The sequence below is a fragment of the Spermophilus citellus genome, assembly GCF_964194105.1.
Source record: "Spermophilus citellus genome assembly, chromosome: 4".
Taxonomy (NCBI): domain Eukaryota; kingdom Metazoa; phylum Chordata; class Mammalia; order Rodentia; family Sciuridae; genus Spermophilus; species Spermophilus citellus.
The window spans coordinates 135,599,292-135,616,078 of NC_138185.1; the positions used below are offsets into that span (position 1 = coordinate 135,599,292).

Below are 16,787 nucleotides of genomic sequence, written 5' to 3' on the forward strand. Positions count from 1 at the left end.
CATGTGGACAAGGACATGGGAAGAGTGATCAGAAAGTTGAAATTAGGATTTATGCTATTTGGAAGGTGCACAGAGAGGCTGTAGATAGAGATGCTCTGGAGCAGGGAAGTTGGGTTTTGGGAACAAGTATAATTAATGTATGGGATTTTCAAGTGTCCCGTGTGTGTGAAGCCTAGTTTGTCTTACAGAATTCAGATATTTATCTTATGGGAGATAAACAAGGTATATGAGGAGTTTCCTAGCCAAGAATTTAGTTTTACTTTGATCATAAACATTGATCAGATATTTGGGGAGTCCCTTGAGGATTCTGTGTAAAGGTGTGTCCTGGAATTAAAACAATGTTGTCTTTTTTTATTTTTGCTTTCACAATATTGCTCTAATAAATTCTAAGCCCTTTCCTAAAGTAGCACTTTACAAGATTATACTACAGATGTTTTGTTACTTGGCACAGCATAGTCAAAAAGACTAACTTTGGTATGAGATCAGGCTGTTTCTTCAGTTCCCTAAAACTCTGTATGCCTGTGTTGAGACCTAACACACTCTACTCAACAAAAATTAAATGAAGAGGAATTTGAAGGTTTTTATTTTTTACTTAGAAAGTACAGTTATTTTATGCATCAGTTTTATGTTGGTTCCTTCATACTTATCCTAAGAGCACCAGAATCCTTGATTTTTTTTTTTTTTTGCAAATGAGAATGCTTAAGGTTACCTTTATCTCAAGAAGGTTGAAGATAGCAAAGGATCATTTTAGTATAGCTATTACAGTTGGCACACACCTGTAATCCCAGCTACTTGGGAGGCTGGGGCAGGAGTATATCAAGTTGGAGGCCAGTGTAGGCAACTTAGCAAGACCCTGTCTCAAAAAATAAAATAAAAAGGTGGGGATATAGCCCAGTGGTAGAGCACTTGCCTTGCATGTGTGAGGCCCACGTTCCATACCCTGTACCACAAAGAAAAAAGGAAAAAGAAAAAACATTCTCTGCTGAATTAATAGTTTTTAAGAAACTATGTGTGATAGATATTATAGATAAACAGAAATTATTTGATGCCAGTTTATAACAGGAAGTTGGTAAAATATTTAAGTTCATCTTATGAAACGTTATTGAGTTAGGAATATGGCCCTTGGTTTTGTTAGATGGCATATCATCAAGGATCATCAAACACAGGCATTGACTCTGGAGTTGAGTTTATTTTGTAGTCTTATCCTTGTTCTAGATAGTGGAATTGGAATTGAGATCCTCTTCATTTTAGTCTCAAGTTGGGCAGAGCCCTCTTACCTCAAAAGTAAACCGAATCCAAATTAAAGTTGAGAAGAATTGGAGAAATGGACTGCTTAAACAGGGAATACTGATCATACAAATATAAGAAACTGTTATGGGGAATTAAAATCTAAATGGATCAGGACTGGAATCAGATATAAAATAAAAAGAAGTCTTGAGAATCTCGAGTCAGGGACCATGAAAAGTGTCAGCAGAGACTCAGTGTCTTGGTGCTAAAGATTGTGACATAATACATTAGCAAAAGGATGCTATGACAAAGCTGTGTTCTGAATTTCTTATAACCATTTAGTTTCTAGTTTGGGTTTTCATTTTGAAAAGAGTGTATACAATGTGGAATCAAGAAAAAAGCAGTGAAAGTGAACAGGCTGTTCTGTCACACCTAAACAAAGATGCAGAGACCTGGGATGGGCCATCACCACCACCTGAGCAGCTCCAGCAGGCAGGGAGGTCTCCAAAGGGCATCTCTACAAGGGGTCTGCTCTACCAGGTTTTACTACTGGGGACAAGGGGGAAAGGGAGTGATCCTGGCATTGAACTTTATGCATTGGGTTGGGTTTTTTATTTGCGATAAAATTCAGTTAATTAGCACTTAATTTCCCAGAAATCCTAATTGACTAAAATCTCTAATGTCTTGCTTTTCTTTTCTTTTCTTTTTTAATGTGTTATTATATATGAGAGGAGCAGATGGCAAGAAAACAAGCTCAAATTAGATATTTGCTCAAAAGAAGCAATTTCTAATTGCCTAGGGTCATTACAGCTTCAGCCTCATCTCTCATATCTTCTACTTCACCCTCAAGACTGTAGAGCAGTCATTGATGTTCAGTGTCCTGAGGTACTTCAAGATCATCAAAGGTAGATAGTTTTCCATGAAAAGGTTGAAACAGGATTTTCTGATTAACCTTCACTTAATCAGTTAAAATTTTAAAACCATAATTTCTTTGTGCATTCTGGTTTACCAAAGTTTTAGTGTACAGGGGGTAAAAAAGGCTAATGAAGTGGGAATTTGAAGGCTTTATTTTATACAAAAAAAGATAATCAGCTATTCATCTCCACAGAACGCAGAACTAGAAGTGGGTGTAGTTTGCCACAAGAAAGATTTAGGGTAGACTTAAGGACAACTTTCTGATGGTACGGTTATTCAAATTAGAATAAGTCACTTGGGAAATGGTTACGTTGTCTATTTCCATGAATAGTCCCTGATCCAAATCTTAGTGTGCAGGAACCTTTGATGATTTTAGGTCTAGGACCTACCTCCATTCCTCCTTTTCCCACTCCCTCCTGCTCTTGTCCCTTCTTTTTGGCAGCATTTTATAGGCCTCAAGACAGATTTCTTTCTGACTCATGGGGGAAGCCCTTAACCTGTTTTTGGGGACACACTACTATGGAGATAGCTGGGGAGTAGAAAATGAGGCAGTCAGAAGCAGGCATAAAGTAGTAAATAAGAAGCCAGTCAATTCAGTAACTATTACCTTGGTTGTCTGTTTTTTTATATAGAATTTTTAGAAATTCCTCCTTTCAACAAGCAGTACACAGAATCCCAGCTTCGAGCAGGAGCTGGCTATATCCTTGAAGATTTCAATGAAGCCCAGGTGAGGAGTCTTTTTGTGTAGCTGTCCAGTGTGGCAATAATGAAAGTCTGCTTTCTTTACTGAGAAAAGGCCTGAGAGGGTCCAGGAGGTTAGATTAAAATAGCCAGATTTCAGGAACTGGGAAACTGTCAAAACGTTGCATGAACCAGATGCAGTGGTAAAATGCTTGTAATCCCACCAATTTAGAAGTTGAGGCAGGGTGATTGCAAGTTCAAGACCAACCTGAACAACTTAGTGAAACAGTGTCTCAAAATAAAAAAAGAGCTAGGAATACAGCTCAGTAGTAGAGTGCCCTAGGTTCAATCCCCAGTACCCAAAAAGTGGGGAAAAAATGTCATTGCATAAAGTTTAGCTTTTATTCTGTATAAGGAAATGTATAGAAGTTGGATTAGTTAATGGCTCTGGTTCTTCTTCTGGGATAAAGCATATTGAAATGTATGTTTAATAGAAATCCCTTTCATGTTGTTGATTCTTACCTTAAAAGGACAAATACAGGGGCTGGGGTTGTGGCTCAGGGGTAGAGCGCTTGCCTAGCATATGCAAGGCCCTGGGTTCAATCCTCAGCACCACATAAAATAAATAAATAAAATAAATGTATCGTGTCTCCAACTACAACTAAATAAATATATAACACACACATACATGTTATATATATGTTACACACACACAGATAAATATATATATATAATCTATCAAATACATGGGCTTTGGTTGTTCCTAAAGGACTTAGGTCCTCAGATGAGAGTCAGGGATAATGTTTAGGGAAGCATTTTGAGTTTTTGAGAAAAGTGGCCTCAGTCACAAGAACAGACTAAATCATATTTTGGAAGAATCTAAAAGTCTTCCAAGCTCTTCTCCATAGTTTATTAGAGTGAAGATCTTTCCATAGACATTGCCAGATCTATTGATTGTTCTGTTCCTTCCAGTGTAACACAGCCTACCAGTGTCTCCTAATTGCGGATCAACATTGTCGAACCCGGAAGTACTTTCTGTGCCTTGCCAGTGGGATTCCTTGTGTGTCTCATGTCTGGGTCCATGACAGTTGCCATGCCAACCAGCTTCAGAACTACCGTAATTATCTGCTGCCAGCTGGGTACAGCCTTGAGGAGCAAAAAATTCTGGATTGGTGAGTATTTGAGAGCCCATCCAGAGCTGAAGAGATAGGAAGACAGCAAGCTTTTGGAAGAATCTAGGTGAGAGAATAAACGTTTTTAGAAATTGGAATGTCTGTAGAATAAATTACAGAATTTGGATGTGAAATGACTTCACCAGCTCATCTAGCTTTGTTTCCAAAGCTTAGTTCCATATTGGCTAGGAGCCCTTTGAACATGTGTGAGAATTTATATGTAGGTTCAATATTCCCAACCTATAAGGTCAGGGAACAAAGTTTTAAGTAAGCACTTAAAAAAAAAAAAAAAAAAAAAGCTCAGGCACATGATTCAGATTATTCCTAGCCCCTGGACAAACATGGTAGTCAGAATAGTCAGAAGGGTAGGATCAGAAGGCCAGGAATCCTAGAGAATACACATAATTCACCAAGAGGGAAGGGAAGGGAAGGGGGTGCCTTAGTACAGGGCTGTTTTGAAAGAATTCAGATGTACCTGAGTTTCTTTGCAGAATGGCTGTTTGTTGGTCATTATCTGTCATGCTAAGATCCTTTCCAATTCCAAAGAGCTTTCTCTCTCTGAATCCTTCATAGGCAACCACGTGAAAACCCCTTCCAGAATCTCAAGGTACTCTTGGTATCAGATCAACAGCAGAACTTCCTGGAGCTCTGGTCTGAGATCCTCATGACTGGAGGGGCAGCCTCTGTGAAGCAGCACCATTCAAGTGCCCATAACAAAGGTACCAGAAAGTGTGTGTTTTGTTATTGTTCCAAGTATCCCACTATCTGTTGGGCCTGTGGTGTAATCTCAGTTTTGGTAATTTTCACCTCATCCATTTTTTTTTTCTTTTTTGGTACTGGGGATTGAATTCAGGGGCACTCAACCTCTGACCACATCCCCAGCCCCATTTTGAATTTTATTAGAGACAGGGTCTCACTGAGTTACTTAGCACTTCGCCATTGCTGAGGCTGGCTTTGAAGTCATGAGTCTCCTGTCTCAGCTTCCTGAGCCACTGGGATTACAGGCATGTGCCACCACACCCGGCTTTACCTTATCCATATTTCTAAGAGAAGAAAAGTACCACCATTAAGAGGTGTGTCAACATAAGTGAAGCACTGAGCTGTTCACGCTTCTGTTTCCAGTAGTATATTTGTTAAAACATTTCTACAATGTCAGCATATGTTTTTGGTTGTGATCAGGATTGTTTGACATAACAGGACTTTACAGTTTGGGTATAATAATGTATAATTATACAGTTTGGGTAAAATAATGTATAATTATTTTTTTCTGTTGTTGATGGACCTTTATTTTATTTATTTATATGTGTGCTGAGAATTGAACCCAGTGCCTCACACATTCTTAGGCAAGTGGTCTACCACTGAGCCACAACCCCAGCCCACATCTGTCTTTTTTTTTTTAAAGAGAGAGAGGGTTTTTTTAAATATTTATTTTTCAGTTTTCGGTGGAAACATCTTTATTTTATTTTTATGTGGTGCTGAGGATTGAACCCAGCGCCCATGCATGACAGGCGAGCGCGTTACTGCTTGAGCCATATCCCCAGCCCCCTACATCTGTCTTTTTAATGGAAGACTAAACTGGCATCCTTTCCTCATTCACTTTCCCCTACTCCTTGCAGATATTGCTTTAGGGGTATTTGATGTGGTGGTGACAGACCTCTCATGCCCAGCTTCGGTGCTGAAGTGTGCTGAAGCATTGCAGCTGCCTGTGGTGTCCCAAGAGTGGGTGATCCAGTGCCTCATTGTTGGGGAAAGAATTGGATTCAAGCAGCATCCAAAATATAAACACGATTATGTTTCTCACTAAAGATACTTGGTCTTACTGGTTTTATTCCCTGCTATTGTGGAGATTGTGTTTTAACCAGGTTTTAAATGTGTCTTGTGTGTAACTGGATTCTTTGCATGGATCTTGTATATAGTTTTATTTGCTGGACTTTTATGATAAAATAAATGTTGAATCTCTTTGGTTGTAGTAATTGGGATTTCTTCATCTGTGTCTTTGAGCCTAATCTCAGAATTAACAAGACATAGTTATCTTTGGAGATTTTTAGGGTTGCTCACTTTAGGAGGACAGCTAACCAAGGAAGATAAAAATTTAAGAGTTTAAGGAAAATTTTGAGGCATCATTATCAAAAAGTTATCCCAGGTTGTCCAAAATGTTATGTTTCCAAAAACTCAATTTTAAGGTAGGTCAGAGACCAGGTTAATATGCCAAAAGTTGAGTGGAAGAGGAGAGAGAGCTGTAAGTTTTTGACTGTCATAGTTTCTCTCCATACACAGAGCTAAGCTCACTGACAGCTGACCTATGGGTATTCCCCTGACCTGAAAAAAATTGAGTGGTCAGTAACCATAAGCTTGATGGGATGACTTTCTGTAAGATAAAATATTGAAAACTCTAGTGGGATGTCTGATATATTATTAATGTCACAATTGCTAGAAGCTCTATCTTCCCTGTCCCTAGCATCATCCCTGTTCATGTACTCTTGTTCTCTAAACAGAGCCCAACACATTTTCTATAGGGAGCCAAACAGGAACAATTCCTAGGCTTTTGGGGCCATCTAGTCTCTCAGGACAACTCACCTCTGCTGTGAGAAGATGAGTGCAATTGTAGGTGATAGGTAAACAAATAAGTGTGACTGTTTAAAATAAAAACAAAACTACATTTACAAAAACAAGCAGTTTGCCAACCCCTGCTTTAGAGGCAGCAAAGGGAGGGAGGGAGGGAGGAAGGGATGGAAGGAGGGATCATTTCTAGTTGACCACTGCACAGACTAAGGGAATTATAACATGGTGGATGAGGCAGAGATGAAGACCAGATTCAGTTCTGCAAATGAGACCAGAACACCACACTTTCTCCCATTTTGGAGGGAGATGTTAAGTGAATATTTACTTTATTCACACTGATACCAACATTAATGATTATCCATGATGATTGGGTCATATCAGGGGAACTTTAATTACTGTCACTTGTCACAAGGTAGAATAACTGGCCATAATTTCCAGTAACAACTTGACCCCGATTTTCTCTTAAAAGATCTTTTTCATTGGTGGAAAAACACTTTAAATATATTGTTACTAGCTAGAATTGCCCTTTTACCTGTCCATATGAATTGGAACTTGCAAAATTCTTAAGATTCACAGGTTTGAAGATCCTTAAGGCTGGAAGGCTCATAAATTTTAAAGGAGGAAAGTCTTTCTCACCTTTGTATTTCTTACTTGCTGGTAACATCCATCAGTTGATCTATTTGTAAACATTCCTTTTTTACATATAATCCCCCCTCCCCCCCCCCACACACACAAAGAAACTTCTGATGTTTGCATTTACTACTGTATTTCCCACACCTTGAATAGAACCTAGGCACATGATAAATGCCCCATAAAAAAACTGATGAATAAATAATGAACATGCCTAGCAGATGCTCTTAGTGTAAAGGATGGGAGCCTTGTATGGTCAGCCTTGTATGGACAGCTGACTCCACAGGTTCTCCTTGGTGTGGGCAGTCACATTCCAAATGGGAATGATGGGAAGGACTTCTACCTTTGGATTATTTCTAAGAGAAAAGGTAAAGCCCTCTTACTAGGCTGCAGATATTTGGTGAATGGCTAGAGAATAGGATGAATCTTCGGTAACAGACTTGAGAATGTGGTGAGAATAACTGTTATTTCGGCTTATGAACCAGTAGTTTTCACATCCCGAAACTACAAAAGAAAAAAAAAAGAGCCTCATTAAATATCATGCTTTCCTAAGATTATCTTCAAGGAAATACAAATCAGTGTTAAGATAATGTCATCTTAACACTCAAGAGTCTGACTACTGATAAAACCACTTAAAAAAAAAAATCTGCTCTGAGGCATTTTAGTGAGAAAGAAAGGCAATAAAGTTCTTTTCTGAATGGAAACAACACAGACCTGAGAAGCCAAATACCAGTGGATCTCACTATTAGATTAAAAAAACTTCAGTGAGAAGGGGTGGTCCTGTCCTTTCACAGAATTAGAAGCTAGGGGCCAGCAAAGCACAGTGCCTTTGCTACAAAGGTAGTTTGTATCACAGCTGGGAGTAGAAGGCATACTTCCTCCCAGCTCAGCAATCTACAACCTCGCAAAGGACTTCAAACCCCTCTCACTATCAGGTGTTTCAGTATTTTCTTATGATGATGATTTTTTTACTGGAAAATAATCTTCATTAAAATAATTAAAGACGGTCAGACACATACCTGTATCTCTGAGCCTTGTTTATAGAATGAGGGTATTTGGGATCAAATGATGGCTAAAGTCTCCCTTCAATTCAGTTCTGGAATCATGCAACTCATTAAATAATTACACACACACACACAGTTTCCCAAGGGTTGTCCCTACCTGCCCAGAGTTCCGCCAGCCTGAGTGTAGTATTTGTTATAATCTAGTCGTAACAGTAGTTGAGCCAAATCTGAGTTGATCTGATGATTCCGGACACTGGAGAGAATCTTGAATAGAAGTGAAGACTGGCGGCTAAAGCCCTGCAAAGAGGGGGACTTAAGCTGGCATTCCCCTAAAACTCACCAGCTCTCCATGTGGAGGCCTAGAGCAGCAGAGTTCCTTGCTCAAAATTCCACAGAATCACATTGCTTTTTTTTTTTTTTTTTTGCAGTGCTGAGGATTGAACCAAGGGCCTTGTGCATATGAGGCAAGCACTCTACCAACTGAGCTATATCCCCAACCCCCATATTCCCATTTCTATTAGCTCCTAAAATGATTTGGTCCATAAAATTCATGACTTTTTATGAAAATACTTTCTCACTAGTAGGAATTTAGCAGCCGGTTTCAAGTGAATATAATTCTATCATGTACAGGAATTGGGAGAACTTTTATTTTTCTTTTTTTGTTATAGGCAGATAATTATAATTTCAGTGAGCCAGGAGATTAGCTCAAGGAAGTAAGGATGTAGGATGTGAGAAAGCACAATGCCAATGCACATTAGGTGGGCTGGGTACATTCTTCAGGGGTGAACTATTTTTGAACACTGTGAGGTTGGTGGCATTTTAATCATCTACATCAAAATCAACTGATACCAACATTTTAATCTTTGTATCTTGTTATTTCTGTGTATATGTATTGGGGAAATGCTTTATTGACTTGGAGGAGAGATCATGAATTTTCCTTGGGCAAGACCACCTCTGTCCTTTGGATAGGGCTGTACACTTTCAATGGCGAAGCAGACTCACCTTCACGAGAATGCTCAGCTGGGCAGCTCCACGCTCATCTAGAGGGCCCAGGTTCTGACTGACCAGTGAACAAAAACTGTGACAGAGATCTAAGATTTCATTCAGGCAGTGAAACACCTACCCAGGAAAGCGAGTTAGCATTAGGAAAAAAGGAAGATGCATCTGTGAAGTGAAAAGATTTGGGAAAATGGTCTAACAGTTGACCTCCCATATCTGACCTCAGGACAGACAAAACCACTTACAAGGCTGCTAGTCCCTCAAATGCAACATGTGCAAAACAGAATCATACCTTGCCTGCATTATTCTCTTAATCCACCCTGCACAAAACTTTCACTCTATCCACATTAATCATAATTTCTTAGAAATACGGTGTGTTCCTACCTGTGAGCTGTGGTGTTCCTGGTATCTGGGATATTCTTCTCTGTAACATCAGTTTAAGCCCCACACTCAGTGAAGTGCTTCTTCCCCATTGTAGCCTTTAGTGAGCTTTCACTTCTCTGCTATATTATCTGTACTGTTCACTTGGCAATTGTTCAGGCCACTTGTGTTGTTATCAATCTTTGTATGAATATATGTTTTGTTTCTCCAACTAGATTGTGAGCTCCTTAAGGGCAGAGCCATGACTTATACCTCTTTGTATTCCCAGTGCCTTGCATATAGTAAGCACTCAATAAATATTTAATGATGATGACTTGCTCTAATAGTCTGCTTTTCCACAAGGATGCACCCAGGCCATGCATAAACAGGGTCTATCTAACAGTGGTTTTGGTTGTTTTCAATTCATGGAATCCTCTGGAGTAGCATATACATAACTCATTTTTCCTTGGTGCTGCAAAAGTTCAAATCCCAAATACTAGAACAAAAAGAAGTCTATAGCACTGGTACTGTGGTACACTCAACCACCTCCCATCACAGTTAAAGCAGTCACCATTGTGCTAGAAACTACAAGAGGTTATTATTTTTTTTTAAATCCTAGAATTAAATCAGCTGTGAGCTTTCAAAAAAAATCTTGATGTCTGGACCCCACTCTAGGAACTCTAATTAAAGTGCTCTAGATCCTAGATTTTTTTAAAAGGTCCCAGATGATTAAATGTACAGCCAAGATGAAAAAAAATGTCACAAAGGAGACATATATGTGTACTTACAGATATATACAACTTTTAAACAACTGGTTGATCCTGGTCCAACAGATTTCTAAGAAAATGATCTCTTTTTATTGGTTTTTCTATAGTGTCAGAAGGATTTTTTAGTTTAACTCCTTCTAAGGGTTAAATATATAATTCTTTTATCTATAGCTGTTCACCATATCCTATGATACACATTTCAGAAATTCAAAGACATTTAAATTCCCTGTTAACATTCTCTTTTGGTTTTGCTTTATAAGTTGTTAAATGGAGTTGAACAAGTATTTAATGATAATTTTATATCCTGTCAATGCAGAGTATCTAAAAGAACAGTCAGTGCAGTCAAAGAAAACCAACCAGCCTTACTTACAGGTTTCAATAAGATAAAGGACTGAGCCAGCAAATTGCTTAGGAAGTGGTCATGAGCCAATCGGATGCTTTCAAAGTCTCGAGTAGAATTGATTTGATGAAGCAGCTGTGAGAACTGAGACTCCAGCACATCTACCTGATAGACAGTTACACAATTTTTAGCACCTTGCACCTTATTTCATTCTGTCCTATGCTTGACAGGAAGAAACAAATTCATTGCCCCCACTCATCTTTCCTCTAACAAAGCCATGTTCAGGCTAACCAAAGACACCCTGATATTGCCCAGCCTTGTAGAAAGTTATCTGTGTAATTCTTAACCACCCTCAATGTCTTAGACCACTCTCCACTGCCCCAACACATCCCCTCCACTGACTGACTTAATTCTAGAGAATTCCAGAAGTTCTAGCAAACACTAGGACAAGTAAACAATTAATGCTTTGCTGATAAAGATCCTAATTCCTTATTCCCCTTTATCTGTGTATTTCCAGTTTTCTCTAAAATGCTCTCAAGACTCGTGCCTAGTGATAAAACCCCTGATCTTTTTCCAGCTCTAAGCACTTTGCCAAACAGAATTCCTCTGTCTCCTGCCAACCTTCTAGATTTCTTTTCACACCCCTTCCTTCTACTAATCCCCAGAACACACCTGGAGATAGTATTGAAGATTATCTACCAAGAAGGCCATGTGGTTTCTTAGGCGCCACTTGACTGCATCAGTCTGGTTGGACTTGAGGTGTTTACGCTGCATTTGTAGGGCCCAGCAGTGCTGCAGTTCAGCTTGGACCCGGCGCACACTCAGTAAATACTTAAAAACAACATTGTACCTAGGACAGAAATATCAGGCTATTCAAGAAACAAACCCCCATGCCCGTCTATGGGACAGACACAGACTCTGCTATCCACCTCTCCCCCAAAAAGCAGGTAGGAAAGAATGGCTAGAGATGTGAACAAAGACACTGTGGCTTCTTTATACAATGAAATCTTACACAGCAGTCAAAATGAATGAATATGAGCTGTATAGCTGTATAACACAACAAAATGACTCTTAGCAATATGATTCTGAATGAAATTGGTAAACTGCAAAAGATCACATATGACCTTTTAAGTAATTCTTAAAACAAATGAAAGCAGGGGCTGGGGATGTGGCTCAAGTGGTAGCACGCTCGCCTGGCATGCGTGTGGCCCGGGTTCGATCCTCAGCACCACATACAAAACAAAGATGTTGTGTCCGCCAATAACTAAAAAATAAATATTAAAATTCTCTCTCTCTCCCTTCTCTCACTCTCTCTTAAAAAAATGAAAGCGAAAAAATATGAGGGAATATAGTTTGATATTACAAAACTGTACATCGGGGTTTATATTAATAATAGTCACCTTGGGTTGGGGGATGCAAGGGGACAGGACTGGGAAGGACCATGTAAGTAGATAAACAATAATCATCAATGTTCTAGTTTTTATGCTAGGAAGTGATGTGATGATGATGTGTGTGGGAAGGCAGGCAGGTAGGAGGAGGGTCTTGCATGTACCAAAAAGAATTTGTTAGCAGACCCCTGCCTCCAACAAGCTGAGGGGCTAAATGCTTACTGCTGAGACCTTGTACTGAGAAAACCCAAGAGAAGAACAGCTAGTTTTTGGTAGAGTTAGAGATTTACTTGTTCACAGGCAGGTTTGCAGAAGACAGTCTAATTCCACTAAGTTTAAAAATTTTTTTGATATACTTCAAATGGAAGAGACGTACTGAAATAGTAGACCATCTCTGGACATGATTTGAACACATCTAACAATATAGGCACTTTTTAGATAAAAGTAAATTGCATTACAGACTGGATTAGGTTATAGAGATTATTGTTAGTTTTCTTGAGTGTGATACTGGCACTGTTGAAAACATCCCTTTTTGAACTGCACAGGAGCCAAGCGAAATAGCATATCTGGGATTTGCTCTAAAGGCTGTAGCACAACACAGGGGAGGGAAAGTTGAAAGAAGCAGCTTAATGCTGGTGGTTACTGAAACTGGATAATGAGGATGGAGACATGTGTTATAGTCTATACTTTTGTTGATAGTTAGAAATTTTCATAATAAAAAGTTCAAAAACAAAACTTCCAAACTAGATTTCCTCAAGAGTTAATAACATATCAAGTGAGGAGGAAGTGGACTATGGGCCTGTGGGATGCTGCGGGCTGTGGAGCTTTGGAGGCTCTCTGGACAAGGTCCCTGCAGCTTGCTGGGCTCTGAACCTGCTGTAGAATCTTCTCCCTGAAACTTGTCTAGCTTACATCAAGGCTGTCATTGTGTAAGTGATGCCTACCCTAAAACAAGTAGACAGAGGCTGTACAGAACTGGGAGGATGGAAAAAAAGGGGTTTAAAGAAGAGATGGCCCCATTTGCTTATTATTTTTCCTTTTCTCTATTCCTCTAGCCTCATGAGCATGACAATTTCCTCCCTTTCCCTACAGCTCTGGTTCCTCTGGTTTGGGGATATGAGGTCCTGCAACAGCACTGGGCAGGCTCTCATGATATAGACAAGGCTGGCCTTACAAAGTCTCATACCACCTTTATTTTACGCCCCCAGAAGGGAGTCCCTGTTGCCTTTCTCTGGATGTAAAAGGAAGTGATCTCCCTAGAAGCTAAAATCCATAGCAAACACTTGGGCTTTCCCAAGAATAGCAACGAAAAAATATTATAAAAGTTAGGGAGGAAACTCATCAAGTCTGATGGAATCACTAAGGTCCAGACTCTTAGTGTGGTACTACACACCTCATTCTCCTGAGGTTACAACTGGCAGCCTATAAACTGCTTGTTATTTTGCAAGCTTTAAAAAAAAAATTATGTTTATAAGTATATATGTCCCCTTCCCATTCATTCCAGTTCCCACCATTCCCTACTGTCTCATGTCTGTAGTCTCACTTATTAATGTGAAACTGTCTTGTCTCTGAAGACATGAGTTTGCAATTTCTGATTTGTAGACTGTTAAAACAAAAAAGTAGCTGTCTTGGTTCCATCAATTCTATACATGCTAATTTCTTTCCTAGGAAACAAGGTGGATAAAATTTACCTCTAACAAACTCCAAAATACTCACTTTTCCAGGACAGCTGGGGTGAAGAGAATGTGTAGAGGCCATTGTACTTTGTAGGAAAGACCAAGGGCCGCCCAGCCAGATGCAGGGGCTTCCCGGGGGGAAGTTTCCCGAGAAGGCGCTTCTCTTGCCTGAGTAGCATCTGCTAATTAATTAATGATCAGGAGAAGAAATGAAAAAAAAAAAGGACAAATTGGTTAATCCAGAGTCAGATTCAACAAGGTGAATAACATTCATGGAATGAGTATTCACTGGTGTCTGCAGTGTGACTGAACAAGGGACACAAAGGGTAAAGGGCAAGGAAATTGCTATGTGAGGTTCTCTTGAAGGGTCTTTTGGATTCTTTTTTCAATGTTATAGTCTGGAGGCTGGAAGTAAATAAACAGACACCATTCCAGCAGCATTACCAAAAACAAACAACAAAAGTACACCCTGGGCATCTCACTAGACTTCTGGACTTCTCTTTTCTCCTGTAAAAAATTTGGGTACCATACTCATATTGCTGGTGGCATTGCAAATTGGTGCAACCACTCTGGAAAGCAGTATGCATATTCCTTAGAAAACTTGGAATGGAACCACCATTTGACCCAGCCATCCCACTCCTCAGACTATACCCAGAGGACTTAAAAATCAGCATACTATAGTGACATAGCCACCTCAATATTTATGGCATCTCAATTCACAATAGCTAAACTGTGGAGCCAATCTAGATGTCCTTCAATAGATGAATGGATAAAGAAACTGTGGTATATATGCACAATGGAATATTACTCAGCATTAAAAGAAAATAAAATTATGACATTTTCAGGTAAATGGATGGAGTCAGAGGAGGAGAATATCATGCTAAGCAAAGTAAGCCAATCCCAAAATATCAAAGGCCAAATGTTCTGTCTGATAAGTGGATGCTGATCCCTAATGGGGGGAGGGAGCATGGGAAGAATGGATGAACTTTGGGCAAAGGGGAAAGAGGGAAGGGGAGGGGGCGTGGGAACAGGAAAGATGGTGGGATGAGATGAACGGCATTACCCTAGGTACACGTGTGACTGCACATGTGGTGCAACTCTACATGGTGTACAACCAGAGAAATGAAAATGCGTGTTCCATTTGTGTACAATGAATCAAAATGCATTATGTTGTATATAACTAATTAGAACAAATTTTAAAAAATGAAAAAAAAAACAAAACTGGGGTACTGGACTAGATGGTTTCTAAGGTCCAAAATTATATGTTTCTGTGGAGGTAGATAGAAGCAGGGATAGGAAAATGGATGGTGACCAGGAGGAACAGAAAGGAAGCAGAAAAGAATGGCAAACCTTTGTGCTCCTTTCCATGATACTCAATTGTCAAGTGCAACAGAGGAAGAAGGTTGTCATCATCCAACAATACCTTGTGTGCTGACTGTTGAAAGGCCACATTCACATCTGCAAGAAAGAACACATGGGTTGACAGGAAAGCTAACAGCAGGATGCAGCAGACATGTGTTCCTTTGCCTGACCAGCATTCATTTCTCCTTTTCTTCTTGTTGGTGACAGCATCCTGAGAGTATCATGCCTGCCCAACATAGTTCTTGTGGTTCCAGTGAGCTTAGAAATACCTGATTCTAGGATGGCAGGCAAGCCAGGCATGAGAGATGGAATGTAAAACTCTATACAGCTACATTTTGTTTAGGGGTATAACATGACCCAATTCAGGCCAATCCAGAGGCTGTATTGAGACCCTTAAAGAGTACAGCTCTGGTCAGAATAACAGAGACTTAGTAGGATGTAAAAACTTGGCTAGAATCTACCATTCAAAACAGGTCTGTCCAAGAAGAAAGGCAGAGGTGAAGATGGAAAGAGACCAAGTTAAAGGAATCACATAAGCCATTGGAGCATTTTGCCTAAAGCCATCACATCTCTAAGTTTTTCAGTTATAAAAATCAATAATTCTTTTTCCCTTTTTTTCTTACATGAGTTTGAATTGTATTTTCTGATATTTGCAACCAAAAATGTACTATATAAGTATAGTGGATATCTATTATTTTACTGACTAGAAAAATAATCATAAAAAATAAATCATCCTGAAATAATCTGTATTATTTTTCTACCTTTATTTTTACTTTTTTTGGGGGGGCTCTGATTCCTATTTAGCTCTCTTCATGTGGTCTAAATGGGAACAGTCATTAATTGATCTAGGGGTGGATGCTGCTGAACTAGTGTCTAACCTCTTCAAGTGATTCAGGAATAGGCATTTGATTTGGGTTGAGCCAAGCAAAACCCTTCCCCTGAAATTCTTTAACTTGCTATTGAGAGACCAGATTTGGTTTCTTCAGTAGAGGACACTGGGAAGCATGTTCTTGATGGCCCTAGAAAGTCAGAGTACATAAGAGACAAAGATAAAATACAGTGAGAGAGAATTCTGATCGTATCCAAGTCCCTAATTTCAGATGTTGTGAGGCCCAGTTGTACCACTGTTCCATTAGAGTTTTAGATATAATAGCAAATAAATCCCCCTTTTCTAACTAGGTGAGCTCAGGTTAAAATAAAACAGTTCTAATACTCTAAGTGGCAATAAGTCCCAATATGCCATATATGAGATATATATATATATAATATATATATATATATATATATATACATATATATATATACACATTATATATATATATATATTTTTTTTTTCTGATGAGATGAAATACCTGGTTTGAAGGCCTGTACCAACTCCTCCAGGTAGGGTCACAGGGCCAAGGTGCTGTTCCTAATGACCTCAGGGTGAAACCTACCTGAAAGTCCCATCTTTGAAAGCACTGCTCTGGTAACTCACCAGGCTGCTTGTATATGGAGCAGGCCTAAAAGCATCAGTAGCAGCCAAGAAATACCCTGTAACTTCAGTAAGCTGGTATTCTCAGGGTCACAGGGCAATTACCATGCTCGGTTACTGCAGTGGGTGGTGTTTTTAACATGTGTTGAGCTGTGTCAATGAAGGCCTGAAAGAGTTCTCCTCGTCCCAGAAGGTAAAAGTCTTTAATAATCTGAGGAAAGAATTTCAAT

General features: G+C 39.4%; 2 protein-coding genes across 11 annotated transcripts in view; one reads left to right on the plus strand and one right to left on the minus strand.

Moving 5' to 3' along the window:
* Nucleotides 1-7,791, plus strand: part of TP53BP1 (tumor protein p53 binding protein 1) — a 106,432-nt gene extending 98,641 nt beyond the window's left edge. For 6 of the 8 annotated variants that reach the window (XM_081292046.1, XM_081292049.1, XM_081292047.1 and 3 more), the window contains 4 exons: nt 2,775-2,869; nt 3,796-3,995; nt 4,569-4,714; nt 5,612-7,791. In XM_081292046.1, coding sequence (XP_081148172.1) covers nt 2,775-2,869; nt 3,796-3,995; nt 4,569-4,714; nt 5,612-5,799 — 629 coding nt within the window. In that variant the 3' untranslated portion in view covers nt 5,800-7,791. Of the gene's footprint in view, nt 1-1,964; nt 2,127-2,774; nt 2,870-3,795; nt 4,063-4,568; nt 4,715-5,611 lie in introns of those variants that run through there. The other 2 variants (XR_014021687.1, XM_081292051.1) reach the window with 2 other exon arrangements.
* The window catches only part of TUBGCP4 (tubulin gamma complex component 4), a 55,309-nt gene continuing 46,075 nt past the window's right edge, over nt 7,554-16,787 (minus strand). The window contains exons 11-18 of one of the 3 annotated variants that reach the window (XM_081292084.1): nt 16,663-16,768; nt 15,072-15,179; nt 13,762-13,903; nt 11,330-11,507; nt 10,688-10,822; nt 9,194-9,310; nt 8,349-8,488; nt 7,554-7,691 (exon numbers count right to left, since the gene is read on the minus strand). In XM_081292084.1, coding sequence (XP_081148210.1) covers nt 7,679-7,691; nt 8,349-8,488; nt 9,194-9,310; nt 10,688-10,822; nt 11,330-11,507; nt 13,762-13,903; nt 15,072-15,179; nt 16,663-16,768 — 939 coding nt within the window. In that variant the 3' untranslated portion in view covers nt 7,554-7,678. The remainder of the gene's footprint in view (nt 7,692-8,348; nt 8,489-9,193; nt 9,311-10,687; nt 10,823-11,329; nt 11,508-13,761; nt 13,904-15,071; nt 15,180-16,662; nt 16,769-16,787) is intronic. The other 2 variants (XM_081292085.1, XM_081292086.1) reach the window with 2 other exon arrangements.